This window comes from Xenopus tropicalis, chromosome 7, assembly GCF_000004195.4.
Source record: "Xenopus tropicalis strain Nigerian chromosome 7, UCB_Xtro_10.0, whole genome shotgun sequence".
Lineage (NCBI taxonomy): Eukaryota > Metazoa > Chordata > Amphibia > Anura > Pipidae > Xenopus > Xenopus tropicalis.
Genome location: NC_030683.2, coordinates 33,941,284 through 33,959,469, shown reverse-complemented (window position 1 = coordinate 33,959,469; position 18,186 = coordinate 33,941,284). Strand labels below are relative to the sequence as shown.

Here is an 18,186-nt window from a genome sequence, read left to right as displayed (position 1 = left end):
ATATATTTTTTTTTTTTTGGGAAAAGTTCATAAAATGTGTAAATTAAGGATCAAATGAACAACCGTAGACAGGGCAGAGACTTACTGAGACAAAAGATAAAAGATGGCTGAATGCAACAGCAGATTATAAAAATTTTGATTTCTACTTCTCCTTTATACATTTTTGGGATTACTGATCTTATAACAGTGTTGTGTTATTTTCCATGCCCTGGATGTTTCATATACTGTAAGGGCAATCTCACACAGAGGGCTGTTTCAGGTGCTTTTAACTATGCTTTTTAAGTAGCCAAAATGTGGCAATAAAGTATTAGAAGAAGGCCCCCTTGGACTTGGAATTGGAAGACCCCCTTGGATTGAAAATGAAATCACCAGAAAAGTACTTGTACCACTCAGAGCAAAATGTGGCAATTAATTATCCCCAACCAGCCTGTGTTACTTTGCCCTACAAAGCTCTAAATACTTCTGCTTACTATGTCTCAGCCAACTTTCTTAACTCTCTCACTGCCATAACAAGACAGAGGCATCTTCAAGAAACAGCATATTTTATGGGCTTTTTAGATTTTGACTTTCTTATACTTTATCCTGAGTTTATATGTAGAATCGCTGCCATAAAGCAAGACACGTCTACTGTTTGTCACACAAGTGCCATGAATAATATTGCATGAAAACCCGGTAAATAAAAGGATCCATGAGCATGTCTGCAGCATAGTGCTGTTTGCCGAAGAGGACAATAGCTCCCACACTGAAGGCATGCCAGGCAAATAGATCATGGCTTGACTGGGAAGATTTGATAGCCAGTATTTAGTTAATGCTGAGTTTATGATAAGAATAAGTAAATGTTTTGTGAGAAGTGTCTTGATAAAGTTTTAATAGCTACTATTAGTGGGGTCAAATGTGCAACTCTGTTATTTAAAAAAATCACCCTTGAGTTTAAAGGGCACCTAAAATATAATTATCTCTCACTGGAGGTGCTGCTAACAGAGCCCACACTCTAGGTTAGGGAAAGAACAGATTTGTTTTCAAGAAAAGCCTCCCATGCTTTACCCACGCCCCCAGGAGCCCACTTTAGGTACAGGGGGTGCATATTAATGACACACACTCATTATGGGCACATTGCCCATAGAAATAAATACCACTGCTTCTTCTATCCAGAGTGCGGGCAACAACATTTTTGCAATAGTGCCCTTATAGGCTGTAGTGCAATTTTGGGCTCTATATTGATTTCAATGGCAATATTTTTCACCTACTAAAGGGTCATGTTAAAAATGTTATGCTTTCTCAGCTGCCCACTACTTTGGCTTCTATGGCTAAATGGAAATCTAGATGGAAATCACATGGATACAGACAGCACAATGTGGCTCTTCTTCCAAACATCTCTGCTTAATAGAGTATCATTCCCTCATCAAATGATCTTAATTTCCCCTTTCGCTTATTGCTATTGACACATTAATACTCTTAGTAGTTCCAGATTTTTACACCACATTTTATAGCAAACAGATCCTTCCAGCACTGTATGTGCTTCCTTCCTATGTCCCTTGTGCTGCCAAAAGGCGAAAGTGTTTCATTGTTGATAGTAGATGGTTTCCTTATCCCTCGAACTAACAAATCAGGCCTCACATTAGAATACAAGAGGCTGCCAACAATGAGTCTCTCGGTGTCCTTTGCAAGAAACTGTAGATAACACATGGAAACTCTGACAAGTGAAAACTGATGGCACGAAAAAGAAACTTTTTCTAATGCATTTGACAAAGGCCCATAATCTCAGTTATGAGAGTCACTTTCATCCGAGAAAATGATTCTGTAAGATTAGTAACCTGGAATTGCTTCACTGCTTCTAAGCATTTTACATTACAAACAACTGCCAGCTGCCCAGAACCATAGTTATTTCTTTAGGATTCAAGGGAAAATATACCATATTTGAAAGGTTTGAAGTTACATTAATTTTCTCTAAATATCCTGAAATATTTCTACAAATGAACATGCATATTGGCATGGGTTATTCTCTATGGTAGTGGAGAACCTTTTTTTACTTAGGAAGAAAAGCAAGAATAGTATGATCATCTATATCTATTTTTTAGCAGCATAACCAATTAGAATGCTTATTAATAACATATCACTTCAGGGCTTTATAACTGTGTATTCCCAAGACTTTAATTCAGAGCAAAAAAAAAAGAAATGTTGATGTCTGGATCAGATTCTGATTTTTATGAAAACCTTTCAATCTATTTTGCTTTCTTTTTTCACTTTTGAAGTCCTAAATGCACCAATGGTGATGCAATGACACAGGGAATAGGGTTGCCCCCTGGCCAGTGTTTTACTGGCCTGGATGATAAAAACAACGTTTGATGCCAGTGTTATTAATAAGGAAGAAATATACAAATATGGGAATGCCGGTATTTTTTTTCCTGAAAATGTGACAACCCCTATCAAGGAATAGATCTCATAACATATATCTACCCCCATCTTTTACAGAGGAGTGGGGGCAGTCAATCAGTGACATATAGTGTTCAACCACTCTTCCTTCTCCATATAGTTTTGCAGGTGTGGTGTCCCATTTGCTTCGCCCCAAAATTTGCGAAACGACAGGAAAATTTGTGAAATGACAAAAAATCAGCAAAACCACATTTGTTGTGTGACTTTTTTGTCGCCCGCATCTTTTTTTTATTGCGCTTGTCTTTTTTTTTCCGTGACTTGGCCTATTTTGCTGCGACCGCACCTATTTTTATGCAACTTTTTTGATGCGCAACAAATTTTTGCTGCCCAATGGCAAAATGCAGAAATTCGCTGCGAATCCATCACTATATGGCGTCCCATCCTCCAGCAATCTAATGAAGGGGAATAACATTAGGGATGAGGTTTTGTTTTAATTAAAGTTGCAGCTGAGCTGCTTTCTTAATAAATGACCCCATTATATGTGCACGGCGTGGTTGCTGTCTGTACTCAAGCAGCAGAATGAGAGTGGCCCTCTGACTGGGATAGGGCCAGTCAGTCCTCACATTTTATACAATAATGTCACTAACACAACAGTCATTCTGAGGCCTTTCCTACCTTCTTGATAACAAATGTGGAATAACATTTTACAGTAGAACCCTAGGTTCTTAGTTTTTCCAGGGAACGGCGTCAAAACGGAGTAAATTCTAGGGGGAAAAAAAGATGCTACTTGTATATATAGGACTGTCAAAAAACAACATCAATCATGAGAAAATTTAAAATTTGGGTATATAAAATTAGGGTTCTACTGTATAATATTAGGCTAAAATTACCCAAATGTTGCTCCTGTTAGCAGCGGTATGCAGCAACCTGGCACTTGGCTGGCATGTTGCTTGAAGACAGGAAAAAATACTACATTGTGGGAAAAAAGCATGCTGATTTGCGTCCAAACACTGCACCTTGCACACAGCACTGCCATTGTAAATGAACCTGCAACAAACTGAACATGATTGATGTAAATCCCACTATTGTGTTTCTGGATGGTGCATGGTAATAGGAACATATAATTTCCTATAGATTGAATAGTGAGGGAGCAATACATAGAGATTGCTGAGATCTAGAAGCAGAAATTGCATACCCCTCCAGCCCCCATGATATTTTGTGCATTTCACTATATATTACAAAAACTTCAAGGAACATTAACCAGCTTTTTTAAGAGTAGAAAGAACATCCCATGAAATTTTCTATCCCTAGCGATCCCAAATAGTAATATTTACATCTCCAGTACACACTTTAAAAACCTCTGAAAGTAGCATTACTTGGTGACATTGTGCAATATATAAGAAAAATGTTTCCACAGTTTGGTGCATATTTCCATATTCCAGGCAGGAGTTCATTTATTGCTTTTTATATTTATTATTTATAAGAATACACATTGATAGACAGTCATTCCTTAAGAAAATCTTCCTGCCTTCAGGAGGACAACTGAAGATAACAAGGAAATGCCACAAGGGTTGATATAAGGGTTTCGATGACAGTATTTATCTGTAATACCTTTGATTAGGCTATTCTTTAACTTCAAAGACACAAACTGCTACTCCTAGGGAACCTGCCTCTAAGTCTATTGCTGCCCTGCTCTGTAATGGAATCGCTGCTGAAGCTGTACTGCCTGTCTGATCCTTTCTTAATCATTAATACGTGATTTGATTATCAATACCTATCTGGGTTTCATTGCTACTGCTTTATTCAGTGGAGTCCATGCAACTGAACCGCCCTGTGTACAAGTTCCATACAAATACACAGTTTATAATTGCCAACTGCTTCTAATATGTGCAATCGTTTATAATGTAATTTGGGTATTAGAATGTCTTCACCCTCTTCTAATATAAACATTTATTTGTAAGCACAATTACAGTTAAGGGCAAGGACAAGGAAAGGAAGAATTATTGGGGGTACAACGTTGTTAGACACCCCCTATGATTGCTTACGCCAAGTCCTGGCCTCTTCTTCCAAAAATGCACTGGCCCAGTGGATCTTCTCTTCTAAGTGCCACAAACCCTTCCGGTGCCCCAGCACCTTTATCCCTGGAATAGTGCATTATTGTAAGACACAGAGCACCAGCTTGTGGTCTGAAGTAAGAAACTACAATAACTAAAGAGTTTGGAGGGGGGGGGATTGGCCGAACAACTTGGAACTCCCCATAAATTCTTCCTTTCCTTATCCTTTAAAGATGGAAGCACCACAAAAGAAAGACACTGTTTTATTACTGGAATAAATATGTTATTCTAGTGAATTATTAACATTCTTCTATTACTTCCTTAAGCAAAACACGACATGCAGACTTAATATAGTAAGTAACAAGACCAAACTGTTTGACAAAATAACTCAATGCCCTGAACCAGACATACACTGTACTTGGAAGATACTTGTGTTTAGATGAACATTAACTTTTGGGTGAGTGATAGTTTAGGAAGTTGTAGAAAAAGCAGAGTTGCAGCTGTTTTTACAGTAGACCTGGACATTAGTCTTTGACTTAACAGAGTGAAGAGAAAAGTGTTTAGAATTGTTACGTAAGTTAAGATGACAGAACTAATGCAGTTATGTATGGGAAGATCTTGTAGTAGGAATATCTCTCCCTCTATTAACATCATTATATAGCTGCCATGCCAATATGATACAATATAATACAATTGGACACATGTACATCCAAAGTGCAGTGAATAAAGTGCAATTTCAATCACCATGTTTTTTTACCACACAGTAGCATTTTTTCCCAAAATTCCATTGTTTTTGCAGTCACAAAGTGGTGATGCTCTTGATGCAGTTGCACTGCACCTACAGCAATTGCATTTAATTCGCTAACATTAACGCAACTGCTCTCGTGCTTTGTTGAAAATCGGGTACAGTTGCACCGAATACTTTCAAAAACCATCTGGCATTAATTCCAGTGTTTAATGTGCAAGTGATGTGTGCGCCCTTTTCTTTTGGTGAAACTGAAATGTGGTGAGTGGCGGTGGCAGTAGCTCCAGGGTTCCCCTGCTCCAATGGGCTCAGCAGTGCTAAATTCAGAATGAAAACTAAGAAGACTGAGCAGCGCAAGTGCAACTGCAAGTACCTTAATGAAAGTACCTTAAATGACTATGGGGAAATTGTGGGGACTGCAACTGCACTTGCAGGTATGTAAATTTATAATATGTAACAACTGACTGACAAGCAACTGGCCTTACACTTTATATATCATTTCATGCTGCAGTGCAATAAACTGTTAATAATTTAATTTAGTGATATACAAAAATGCAATATTTTGACCTTTCAGCTTTTGGCAGCCATGTCAGTTAGGGGTCTGGAGGTGGGTCTGCAAAGGCTCCAATACATTGTAAAGCATTCCATACTTTTGTGGAATTCCAGTATCATATTAAGAAAGGCCTCTTGAAAGGCAGCCAAGGTAGAGTCCCTCACAGGTGGTTTGTTGGACACAAAAAGGTCACAGAGACAAAAAAATGCTTATTGATTTTAATACATTTGGAGTGAGAAAAAACAGCAATTGACTAATGTATTTGGATAAGGAAGAATGTGGCCCAAGTAAAAATTCGCCAATTGACTTCATTGCGTTTCACAAATTTTTCAGCAGTTTCATTCATTTTTTGGTGAAGCAAAATGGGACAGATTCACTCATTACCCGCTCATTACTAGCAGCCATGTGTAATTTGCAGATCTGCTTCTGTGTTTAACTAGTGATGAGAGAATCCCATTTTGCTTCACCAAAAATTGGCAAAACACATTGAAAACAATGGGCGTTTTTTTATGGTGACTTTTTTCATACCATGTGACTTTTTTTGCATCCATTGGAGGCTATGGGTACTTATAACTATTTGTAACAATAGCTTACATGATAGTTAATTACATACAGACATTAGTAGGGGTATATTTATCATGTTGTGCAAAACACGAGGTAAAATATTTACGGCGATGCTTTGATTTGGTTTTCTAACTGTTGAAATCTAATTGCTGGGCAAGACTTAATGGTGGGCAAGACTTAATGGTGTTGGATATAGGGCTCCATTCTGCTGCTGCGAATGTCAGAGTTGCCCTGCAATAGAGAATCTAAGAAATCAACATCCAATAATTGAAATCAACAGATTTCTGTCATGCTAATCAAGCCTTAGAAGTAAAGAATTTATATACACAGCAGAAAAATCAATGCTGTGCTCCATGCTTAGAATTTGGGTGTCCCAATGCCTGCCCCTTTTTTTGCTGGCAAATTACCAAGCACAAGGAATTGATGCCAGGGACACAGGGCACAGGCAAAGTACTATACAAGGCAGAAATAAAGTAGAGATTAAAGTAGGGTGACCAGATCACTTGAAAATTCAGGGACACATCTAAAGAATACATGTAGCAGGGCAGCCCTTTAAGGGCTAAACTCCACAGGAGATTTTGTCGAATGGTGTTGGATTGACAAAACAGAAAAATCTTACAAGTCGGATGTAGTTGCATGGGTTAAAATATAATGGGACTGATAGACAAATCTGATGTGTAAACTACCTGTGCCTGTTGGAAGGCAATGCTGCATGCTGCATCTTCATCTGACGAGATAAAACCTGTATTTCTCATTGAAATACAATGATTGTGGGATGGAGATGCATGAACAAAACCCGCCATCCGACTTTATCTGATCCGACATTGCATTAAAACTCATGCAGATCAGATTTTGTAGGATCCTACAATATCTTGTGCCGTTGCATGGTGTTGCATGGTGTTGCATGACAAGATCAGATAAAATTACCTACAAAATATGATCAAAATCTTCCCTGGAGTTTAGCCCTAAGTTAGCTTTTTGTATGTTACAGAATGACTAAATCTAAGCAACTCAAGGCCACATTTTTAGTTGTTGTTATTGTTAAGTTTTGTTACTTACCTTTCTATTCAGGTTATCTCCTATTCATATTTATGTCTTTCATTCAAATCAATGCCTGGTTGCTAAGGTAATTTGGATTGCTGCTAAAATTGCAAACTGGAGAGCTGCTACATAAAAAGCTAGATAACTAAAAAAACTACAAAAAGTAAAAAAACAAAAACCAACCAAAGATTGTCTCAAAAAAATCACTCTCCACATCATATGAACAACACCTTTAAATAATTGTTTGTATTTATACTACTTTATATATTAATGGGCCTATGTAAACTTTCTAAAGTCATGCTAAATTATACTTTTGAGTCATATGAAAATCTTTAGAAACACTTTTTTAACTTTCTCTTTTGTTCTTTCTTTCTTTCTTTCTTCCTTTCTTTCTTTCTTTCTTTCTTTCTTTCTTTCTTTCTTTCTTTCTTTCTTTCTTTCTTTCTTTCTTTCTTTCTTTCTTTCTTTCTTTCTTTCTTTCTTTCTTTCTTCCTTTCTCTTTCTTTCTTTCTTTCTTTCTTTCTTTCTCTTTCTTTCTTTCTTTTTTTCTTTTTTTCTTTCTCTTTCTTCCTTTCTTTCTTATCTTCTCCTTGGTCACTCTTTTTTACTATGAATATCTCAATATATTCCTCATTAAATTTCTGTATATTCTGCATTTTTCTACTAAAAATATAAAAATATAAACCTACAATGGAAGTTTTTTTTTACATAAAACAGCATAATGAATGCTGTGAATAGCTCCTAAATGAGTCTAAAGAGATACACAGTGCAAACCCTATGCCTACAGGTGAAAAGCTGCTAGGAAAATGCAAGCCTTTCCTTAGACAAGATTGTATCAGTGAGTCTGGCTGCACAGAAGGAGAAATGTGTATGGCTGTCATATCCACACATGGAGTCAGACTTCTGAGTCCAAGCAGCAGGCGGAGGCATGGCCACTGTAGATTGGCTGCTGGCTAATCCTTCAGGATTCACTTAAAAGATTAGAGGTGGGTGGTGCTAAGGTTCCCTGAACTGGGGAAAGAGTTGGGAAGCAGGCAACAAGCACAGACTTTTAATGCACTTCTTGTGCAGCATACAAGCTCCAGCTGTCTCTCCTTACAGCTGCAGAAAGGTCTAGCGAGACTGAAAGGGAGAGTGAAATAGTAGGAAGGAATGAGAAAGCCAGGCCACTGCTTGGTAACTCTTTAAACCACAAAGTGGGAGGACTTTATTTTTCTTAGAATAATATATATTATTTTATTTTTTTTTAATTATTCAGAAATCCTATATCAATAGGATAAGTCTTTTGGGTTTAAATATTTATACATTTTATTTTGTCCACCTTTGGGGGAAATCATGCGATTTCAGTGGAATATTTTGGCTTGGGTGAATTCTTTAATACTTGGGCTGGTTCTTTGGAGCTCTGCAGAAGAATATGATTATTACAGCTGGCAGTCGGACAACTTCCAGAACGGACGGTTCTATACTAAACAGAGTCAATGCATAGACATCCCTTCGGATCTCCATCTCTGCCATAATGTTGGCTATAAAAAAATGCGATTGCCTAATTTGCTGGACCACGAGACCATGCCTGAGGTGAAGCAGCAAGCCAGCAGCTGGGTGCCTCTACTGGCCAAGCGGTGTCATCGAGATACTCAGCTCTTCCTCTGCTCCCTTTTTGCTCCCATTTGCTTGGAAAGACCCATTTATCCATGCCGGTCACTATGCGAGGTAGTGCGGGACAGCTGTGCCCCAGTTATGGAATCCTATGGTTTCCCTTGGCCAGAGATGTTGAACTGCAATAAATTCCCTCTTGATAATGATCTGTGCATCACTGTGCAGTTTGGCAGCAAACAAGTCACTCAGCCACCAGGTAAAATACTTCCTTCCTTAAGAAAATGCTTTTTTTCAAGTATACCAGGGCAAAGGTACACTGTGTACTGCCTCCAAGGCATGGGCAATATTTCCATAATCATTATTTAAGGGAATTGAAAAACAGACACCTTGTGTCCTATATGAATTGTTATATATGTCTGAGCTTCATAGACAATACTGAAAAATGTATGTAATTATTTCCATTATGTTATTATATGAAGTCACTGTGTACTTGGGTAAAGGCAATATTTAAGCTGTTGTTAGGACCATATAAATGACTCAGATTTCTGATATCTTTATGATTGTTATATTTTTATAGCCATGACTCCACACACTTGGCAAAGATCACATATATTTTTGTGTTTGATTACATAATTAAATTATATTTTTTTATTTGGGGGGGGGGGGGGGGGGAACACAGTAATTGTAGGCAGAGAAGTAAAATTATTTTTTATTAAATCTTTGTATATACAATGGGAAATGTAAAAAGATAGAAGCAGGTTTAATAACTTTATATTAGTTTTTTTTTTTACAAGAACTGCTACTTGGTAACATAAAAAATGAGCCAAGACAATGCTAGTAACAGAGAATTTGGGATAAAAGGGATGATAGAATGCAATTATTTTTACATGGTAGGGTCATTGGCTTAAATATATCCAACGAACCATTCACTATAAATGACGTAAGTGCAAAAAAAAAAGGGTTAAGCTTCTAAAAACAGGTGAAAAAAAAGAAAAATAAAATAAAATTGCAAGGCTTTTTCTTTACTTTATGAAACATACTGACAAATGTTTCAATGGACTGAATCTCCATTTTTACAGTTGATGATAAAAAACGAGTAGAATTTATCATTAAATTGAAAAGACAAATTCTAAAAAAGCACATTGCTATAAACTGAATAAAAAAAAGAATTATTCAGCAGACTCTTTTTCTTCTTCTTAACAAGTTGGTGAAAGAACAGCTTTCAGTTTCGCTGTAATTATCACCGTCAGCGCGGCAGATAAAATCAGATATTACACAGTGCATTAAGACGTCATATGACTTTCAAGTCTTTCTTTAAGTCTTTCATGCCCGGCGCTGTTCTGCAACTCCAAATTTTGCTTCATTTCATTTTAACTTTTGAAATTGTTTAAAGAAGCCTTGATTTTTCCTCCTGCCAACAAAGGAACAGTACTTTATGATGGTGATCGCACAGTCATTTCTAATAATTTTGGGGAAAAAAACGACATTCCAGGACTGACGGGTTTTTTTTCACGAGACAGATAAGAAAGCAGACTGTTCCCAGAAGTACGATGTGAGCAGAATACATTTACTAGGTGCACAGAATCTGAGCCGAAAAGCCAAGATCAAAACATGATGATAAACTGTGGTTTAATTACATTATTTTGCAACATAAAGAGCCTGTTTGCATGGACTGCACCGAGCCTTTTTCTGAAACCTAAAGGAAAATAGTTTTATCCTTTACAAAATAGAAGTCCCCCAATAAGTGCAGATGGTACAGCATTCTTTGCATTACAAAACTTTTCCAGATAGAAATTTGTGTCAGGTCTCCTTTCTTCATTAATGGCACAAGTTGTATGGAAATTTAGCAGGTTAAAATACATATTTTTACCAATATTTTGCTAAAAGTGTTACAAGTTTTTTTTTACTTCCAAGGTTTTTACTTTTTAAATATTGTGTTGGTTGAATATATGCACAATCTGCCCACACACATGGATAGCCATATTGCTCAGCAACCTTAGCTTCTGCAGTGAATTTGTCTCACTATCCTACAATAGCCAAGTCATTATAATTATGACCACTGACCAGCAGAAGATATATTTATCAGAGGGAGAGTTTTTCATAGCCATTACTCCCTGTTTTTCATCAGTTTTTTTCCCTGGTATTTTCTCAACAAATCTGTCTTGGTGATTAGACTTAGAAAGGATGTTTACTTGGTTAGCCTTAGTTTGGTAGCCACAATCACTAGTTCTGCTTTGGCCATTCAAGAACAGGCAATTAATGGAATATATTTGATTAGCTACCACAACGGGGCAGTTTGAACCCAATGTTATTTATTGTGTGATGCTAGCCTTTTCACAAATTCATATGTAGACAGTTACATGAGAAAGAACAGCCATGGGTTTTGCTATTTCCTTTCTTCATGAAAGTAGTGTAAATGCAGATAAAAAAGCAACTTGTGATAATGTTATCATTTATTGCTTGGATTATATTCATTTGCATGGAATTATTTGTGTTATATTATTCCATCTACTTTAAAAGATAAATGGGGTTAAATTAAGAGGCCCACAGTAATGCCATCAGAATTGCCCATTTGCCATTGGTGTTAAGATGGCCACTCAGGGGCTGAGTTCCCTATGACTTAGTCATTTGGCCTGCAGCTTAAACAATTAGATTCACATATGTTTAAGAGCAAATTACTCTGATCGGGTCATTAAGCCCATGGGCTAAAAAAAAAACAATTTCACAAAGAGTCTGTGCAGGGGTGTAGGCTTCTCCTGCTGCGGGGTTGTCTGAGTTATGGCTGGGCTGGGCAATTCAAAGACAAATGACTGGATTTCCTGACTATATCACTGTGTTCATGGGCAGATTTAACCTGGCAGAAGTATAAGTGGTAGAAACCTGTTTAAAGATAAGACTCCAGGAAGTATACACCACCTGCATCTCCAGGCTGGACAGTAAGAACCATTAAAGAATGTAAGTTTCCTGAAATAACTGGGATTGTTTGAAATTAACATACATATAATTCTAGTAATCACACTTAAACAGTAAGTTTATGGGAGGGAATGGCCGTTTAATCTGAGAAGCAGTAGATATCAGAACAAAGACACAAGGGGTCATTAGCTACTGTAAGTGCAGTGTGTGAATTGCAATCTTGGACCCAAATCCCCATGTCTCTTGCCTACAATGTAGCATTTTCCCCACAATTCCAGCGTCATTGTGTCCAACAATCAGGTGGAAGTTATGGCTAAAATGTTCATAGTGGGGATGGTGCCCTTCTGGCACTGCACCTATTGATGTGGCACACTAACGGAGCCCTGGAATTACTGGCATGTTTAAGGCGACAGTGGCGCCAGGGTTCCCTAGGTATCAACAGGCTCACTTTGCTCAGTGTGCTCAAGGGGGCAGGAGAGAGGCTCGGGTTCCAGGCGCAACTATACTACAATGCAGGTAGAGTGTTTGGATGCAAGTGCTTTTTGTGAATACTCTCACAGAGCCTTCTGTCCATTTGAGCTTGGGCACACTTGCTTTTGCATTCATAAATGAACCCTATAGTTACTTAATAAAACTATTTAGATATTTAACATTGTTGTGGGCACCATGGCAAGATGCATCTATTATGAAGCTAAAACTAGCCAATATGGCCGACATTGTACTGAAAAGAAACATCCTTACTCATGAATTGAGTTTTCTTTATCTCACATCTGTAATTGAGGTTTTGGTCATCTACTTTAAAGAACAATTGGATACAGTTGGGCAGACTTTTAGAGGGTTTAGATCTCCTTTTAGTGCCATATACAATAAGGGCTCTGGCACACGGGGGAGATTAGTCGCCCGCGAATAACTCCCTGTTCGCGGGCGACTAATCTCCCCGAGTTGCCTACCCCTGCCATCCCACCGGCGAACATGTAAGTCGCCGGCGGGATGGCAGACGCGGCAAAGACTCGCGAGTCTTTTTCGGCGATTCCCTGAAATTGCCCCACCGCGTCTGCCATCCCGCCGGCGACTTACATGTTCGCCGGTGGGATGGCAGGGGTAGGCAACTCGGGGAGATTAGTCGCCCACGAACAGGGAGTTAATCGCGGGCGACTAATCTCCCCCGTGTGCCAGAGCCCTAACACCCATTTGTAGTTGGTTTGTAATGAGGCACTTTAGGCTAACACTCTGTAACTGAATTAGCAGGAATGACATGAGCTGAAGGCTATTCAAATTGCTTTTTGTTTCTAATTACTTTAAAAAGATAAATGGGGTAATTTACTTACTTCAGTACAGAGTTCAAAGCACTGCACAAAAGTCTAGCACAATCTGCCATGTTTTCTGCAATTTGCACACTGCCCTGTGTTCCTCCTGTGAATACAGCATTGCCTGCATTTGGACTGAATCCATGAGGGGCAGATGGTAGGAAGCCCCTTAGCATTTCCCTCCTGTCACCTACCCATCCCTTAAATTAGGGAGCCCCAGTGGACGCAGAGCCCTATAATTACTGCCTGTCCAGTGACAGGTGGTAAGAGCCACATTTCCAATCCAGCAATAGGGGCTACATTTATGAAATCATGAGTTCGAATTGGATACAATCATTTCTGAAGATCGCAAATATCACGAAAATGCCTACAAAAAAATCATATTAGTCATGATAATATCGTATTGGCGATCCGAAATTTTTGTACCGAACGATTATAAACAGTGGGAAAACCTTTCTGACTTTGATCCTTCTGTGCACGATTTTGGAAGCCTCCCATAGGACTCAATGGCACTCTGCAGCTCCAACCTGGCCCAAGGAAAGTCTCCCATAGGGCTCAATGGCACTCTGCAGCTCCAACCCGGCCCAAGGAAAGTCTCCCATAGGGCTCAATGGCACTCTGCAGCTCCAACCCGTCCCAAGGAAAGTCTCCCATAGGACTCAATGGCACTCTGCAGCTCCAACCCGGCCCAAGGAAAGTCTCCCATAGGACTCAATGGCACTCTGCAGCTTCAACCCGGCCCAAGGAAAGTCTCCCATAGGGCTCAATGGCACTCTGCAGCTCCAACCCGGCCCAAGGAAAGTCTCCCATAGGGCTCAATGGCACTCTGCAGCTCCAACCTGGCCCAAGGAAAGTCTCCCATAGGGCTCAATGGCACTCTGCAGCTCCAACCTGGCCCAAGGAAAGTCTCCCATAGGGCTCAATGGCACTCTGCAGCTCCAACCTGGCCCAAGGAAAGTCTCCCATAGGGCTCAATGGCACTCTGCAGCTCCAACCCGGCCCAAGGAAAGTCTCCCATAGGGCTCAATGGCACTGTGCAGCTCCAACCTGGCCCAAGGAAAGTCTCCCATAGGGCTCAATGGCACTCTGCAGCTCCAACCCGGCCCAAGGAAAGTCTCCCATAGGGCTCAATGGCACTCTGCAGCTCCAACCTGGCCCAAGGAAAGTCACGATACCGAAGCTTGAATGAATCCGAAACTTTCGTACTCGGTGCAACAATGCGATTTTGTCGCATAAATTTTGTCACAAAGTACGAAAAAGTCGTGCAAGGTACGAAAAAGTCGCAGAAAATACGCACAGAGCATTCGTGGATTAGTAAATGTTCCCCTACGTGTGAAGGGCAGCCAGTACCAAATGTGAATCTATACTCACATGCCCTTTCTGTCTGTTTTGTCTTGGGTGCAATTTAAACTCAATTGTGCTCCATTTAGAAAGGAAATGGATTTGTTTCTGCAGACACTTCACTATATACTTTGCGGTACATCACACAAATGTACACAAATGTCACTGATCCAAGCTGAAAAGTGCTCCGGTACAAGTATATCCTGAAAATGTGGGTGTTGGTGAAACATTTCAGGACATCATTTTAGTTACCGAATTGCCCTTCTCAGCCTCGACCTCTTGCTTCCATGCAAACGCACTACAACAGTTCTGATTTTTACATCTGATAGATTTTATCCTGCATAAATCACAGGCATTCTTGAATTCAGTTACAAAATTACCCTTTATTATTTCCTTTTGATTGCTGCCAAAATACAGTATTTTCAAAGCTTTTGGTTTAATAAAAACATTCTCACATTACCCCTCAAACTCCATATAAATGTAAACCTTTTTTGTACAGATTTATATGTTAGATAGAGCAATGAGAAAGAAAGGCATAGACATAGAGAGTAATGTAGATTTAGGGAGGCAGAAGGCTTTAATTTGCAAGAGTCGCTTGGAGTGGAACGTACACACTCCAGAGATGATGAATAATGTTTTGGAAAGCCTTTATGGGCCTTGTTCTAATGTGTCACCAATACGGAGATACTGCAAATTAAATAATTGCAGTTTTTCCTAATGAGAATTATCTGATTTGTTTCTAAAATCCAGACATTGTGCAATAAGTTAAACTCTTTACCTTGTTGATCTTTAGCCATAAATGTACATATACAGTATTACAGCTCAATGCAAGTGTACAAGTTCAGCCTGCTCAGAAGTGGTGGAAACTAAAGGGTGCTTGGATGCAAGGGAGTCTGGGAATTCCTGACTTGAAGCAGGAGGAGAATATAGACAGCTTATTACACAAGATAAACCTATGCTGTTGAACTGTGAGGGACATTTAGTATGCCCCAGGTAGAAGTGAGCACTAAGGGGGAGTATGAGCCTTTTCCTCTTGCCTCCCCACCCCTGCCCATCATAAACACTGGGCTGCTGAAATCAGGGATTGCTGTATTCAAGGGGTAAGTTGGCATGTCTGTGTGCTCTGAAATGGATCATGTGCAATGTGCAAAAAAATGGTAGATTGCGCCAATTTTTTGCACTGTGTTCAGTCCCTTTGCAGTCATAAGTAACCCTTTATAAGACTTAATTTGCAAAAGCAAATCCAATGCACAATGAGCAAAACTAGCAATACACCAAATCCAAAAATGCACGATTTTAATTCAGTTCAAACTAAATCTTGGATTTAGAGCATCCTTAGTTGAACATTGAGTCCATAAATGAGCCTTATCTGAACAAATTTCCATCTTCTCCAAATATTTTCCAACTAGAACCATAATGGTCATTTACAGTTGCTCAGTTGCTCTTCAGCCTCCACTTGACACGTGTCACTCTTTACCTTGTATAGTACAGGTATGGGACCTGTTATCCAGAATGCTCGGGACCTGGGGTTTTCCGGATAACGGATCTTTCCATAATTTGGATCTCCATAACTTAAGTCTGCTAAAAATCATTTAAATATTGAGTAAACCCAATACGATTGCTTTGCCCCCAATAAGGAATAATTATTTCTTAATTGGGATCAAGTACAAGGAACTGTTTTATTATTAGAGAGAAAAAGGAAACCATTTTTAAAAATTAGAATTATTTGATTATAATGGTCTATGGGAGTCTATGGGAGATGGCCTTTCCGTAATTCGGAACTTTCTGGATAAGGGATCCCATACCTGTACAAGAATTAACTCTAAACCAGCCTATGATCCTGAGCTAGTTTTACCAGTATTCTGTCCCCAAACTCCCATAAACTGAAAGGAGACTTTCAGTCATAAATCATAGATGAGGGCATTCTTTCCATCACTTTTTAAAATGTGTCCCTTGAACACGCTGTATGAGAAATAATCTCTCCTAAACATGAAATGTTTTCTTTACACCTCATGGCATGGACAAAGTAGATAAGTTGCACTGTACCAAGCACAGGAGAGTTTAGAGGCCCATAGCTGTATCATTTTTACCCAACTGACAGTACTTAAAGCTCCGTCCATAGAACTTCAACTAATCATCTAATTGTCTATCGCTGCCTGAGTTCTTGAGAATTAAATGATTTAGTAACAACAACAGACACAAGTCACAGAAATCACATTAGAAACTGAGGGCCTTCCATGGCTTCTCTCAGGTTAACCTTTTAAAGGAGAGCTTGGCACTTTATATTATACCAGTGATTGCTTCAGCTATAAGGAGAGTTTATGTTGGAATGAATAATGAAAACATTCGGGTGAGCCGACTCATTAATAGGTTTGCAAAAGCTTTTACTGTAAATTATTTTCACAACTGTGTCTGTTCCTTAGATAAGTGGGTTGACATTAAACAGTCATTTGTCAAGTATCTCACTATGTGGCCAAAACTTTCAGCAAGTTCTGAGGTGTACTGGTAATTCAGGAGGTGAAAGGACAGAGTTATTATGAGTCAGAAAGTTAAGCCTCACCGCAAACTCTTTTCTACGCTGAGCCAAATCCTAAAACTGTGTTTAGAAATTATCAGTCTCCTCTGTTGCTGTTTCAGTCATTTCAATTCCAGTTAGGCACACAGCACTGTATTAATATGTGTATATATATATATACAATGCTAGGAACCGCACACCATAAAATAACGATGATACCTGGGTGCCTGTGCAAAAGAAGATTATACAGGCATGGAGTGAAAATCCTGTGAGTGCTGTCACTCCATGCTTATATATATATATATATATATATATATACTGTATATACTGTGTATATATATATATGATTTACTATACTGGTGTGATAATATATTTTACTCAGGAGTGTCTGGAAAACAAAGACTACTACAGGCGGCCATAAAACATGTGGATTTGGTCCCTCCATATGGCAGTTTATTAGGGCCCTCTCGAAGCGATATCTATCAGGTTTGAAAATCTTATTGGAGAAGAACTACATTGGCTTGTAGGTACTATTTTAATATTACAAACAATAAAATGAAAATTCTGTGCTTTAATAGGGATCTATGGTGAAGCATATTTTGCAACCTTCTGCATGACTCTTAATGAAACCCTTACATGCTCATTGGGCACCCAGCTACGTCTATAAGTAAAGCTTCCTCCAGGGGCAAACTTTTATTTATGGATGCACTTACCAAAAGTGACTTATTAGAAATTTAATGAAATGCCAATAAACTGTTTTAGAAATGGATTTTTAGTTTTTCATTGACACTTTACTTTGCTGTTTCATCAGAACGAATGGGATGCCCATCAGGAAGCGACATACAGTCACTGGTCCCTAAAGAGGCTTTTAGTATAGTATTGCCTTGGAACCTGAGATCCTTTTTTTTTAACTTGAATAGCCTTTTTTCAGAACATAAGCCTAGAGATTATGGCTTATTCAGTGAAAAAAGAATTTTGGATAGTCATGATGTGAGTGGGACTGAATCCACAATTATGAAAACATATTTTTGCAAATCGGTTCCAGACATTTTTGTAGTTGCTTTAAAACTGCCAGAACCAAGAACTGTACGAAATATTTGAGTGCTTTTATTGCGCGTAACGCCTGGCTGCGCTGCCAGGGCAGTCCCCCGGCTTTTAATAGCACTTGTGATAGCAAGGGCACC

At 38.9% G+C, this 18,186-nt stretch overlaps 1 protein-coding gene across 1 annotated transcript in view; it reads left to right on the top strand.

Moving 5' to 3' along the window:
* Positions 1-8,363: 8,363 nt before the first annotated feature.
* Positions 8,364-18,186, top strand: part of sfrp5 (secreted frizzled-related protein 5) — a 42,490-nt gene continuing 32,667 nt past the window's right edge. Inside the window, 1 exon segment of the mRNA NM_001004846.1 lies at positions 8,364-9,182. Within this exon segment, the coding sequence (NP_001004846.1) occupies positions 8,666-9,182 (517 nt within the window). The 5' untranslated portion in view covers positions 8,364-8,665.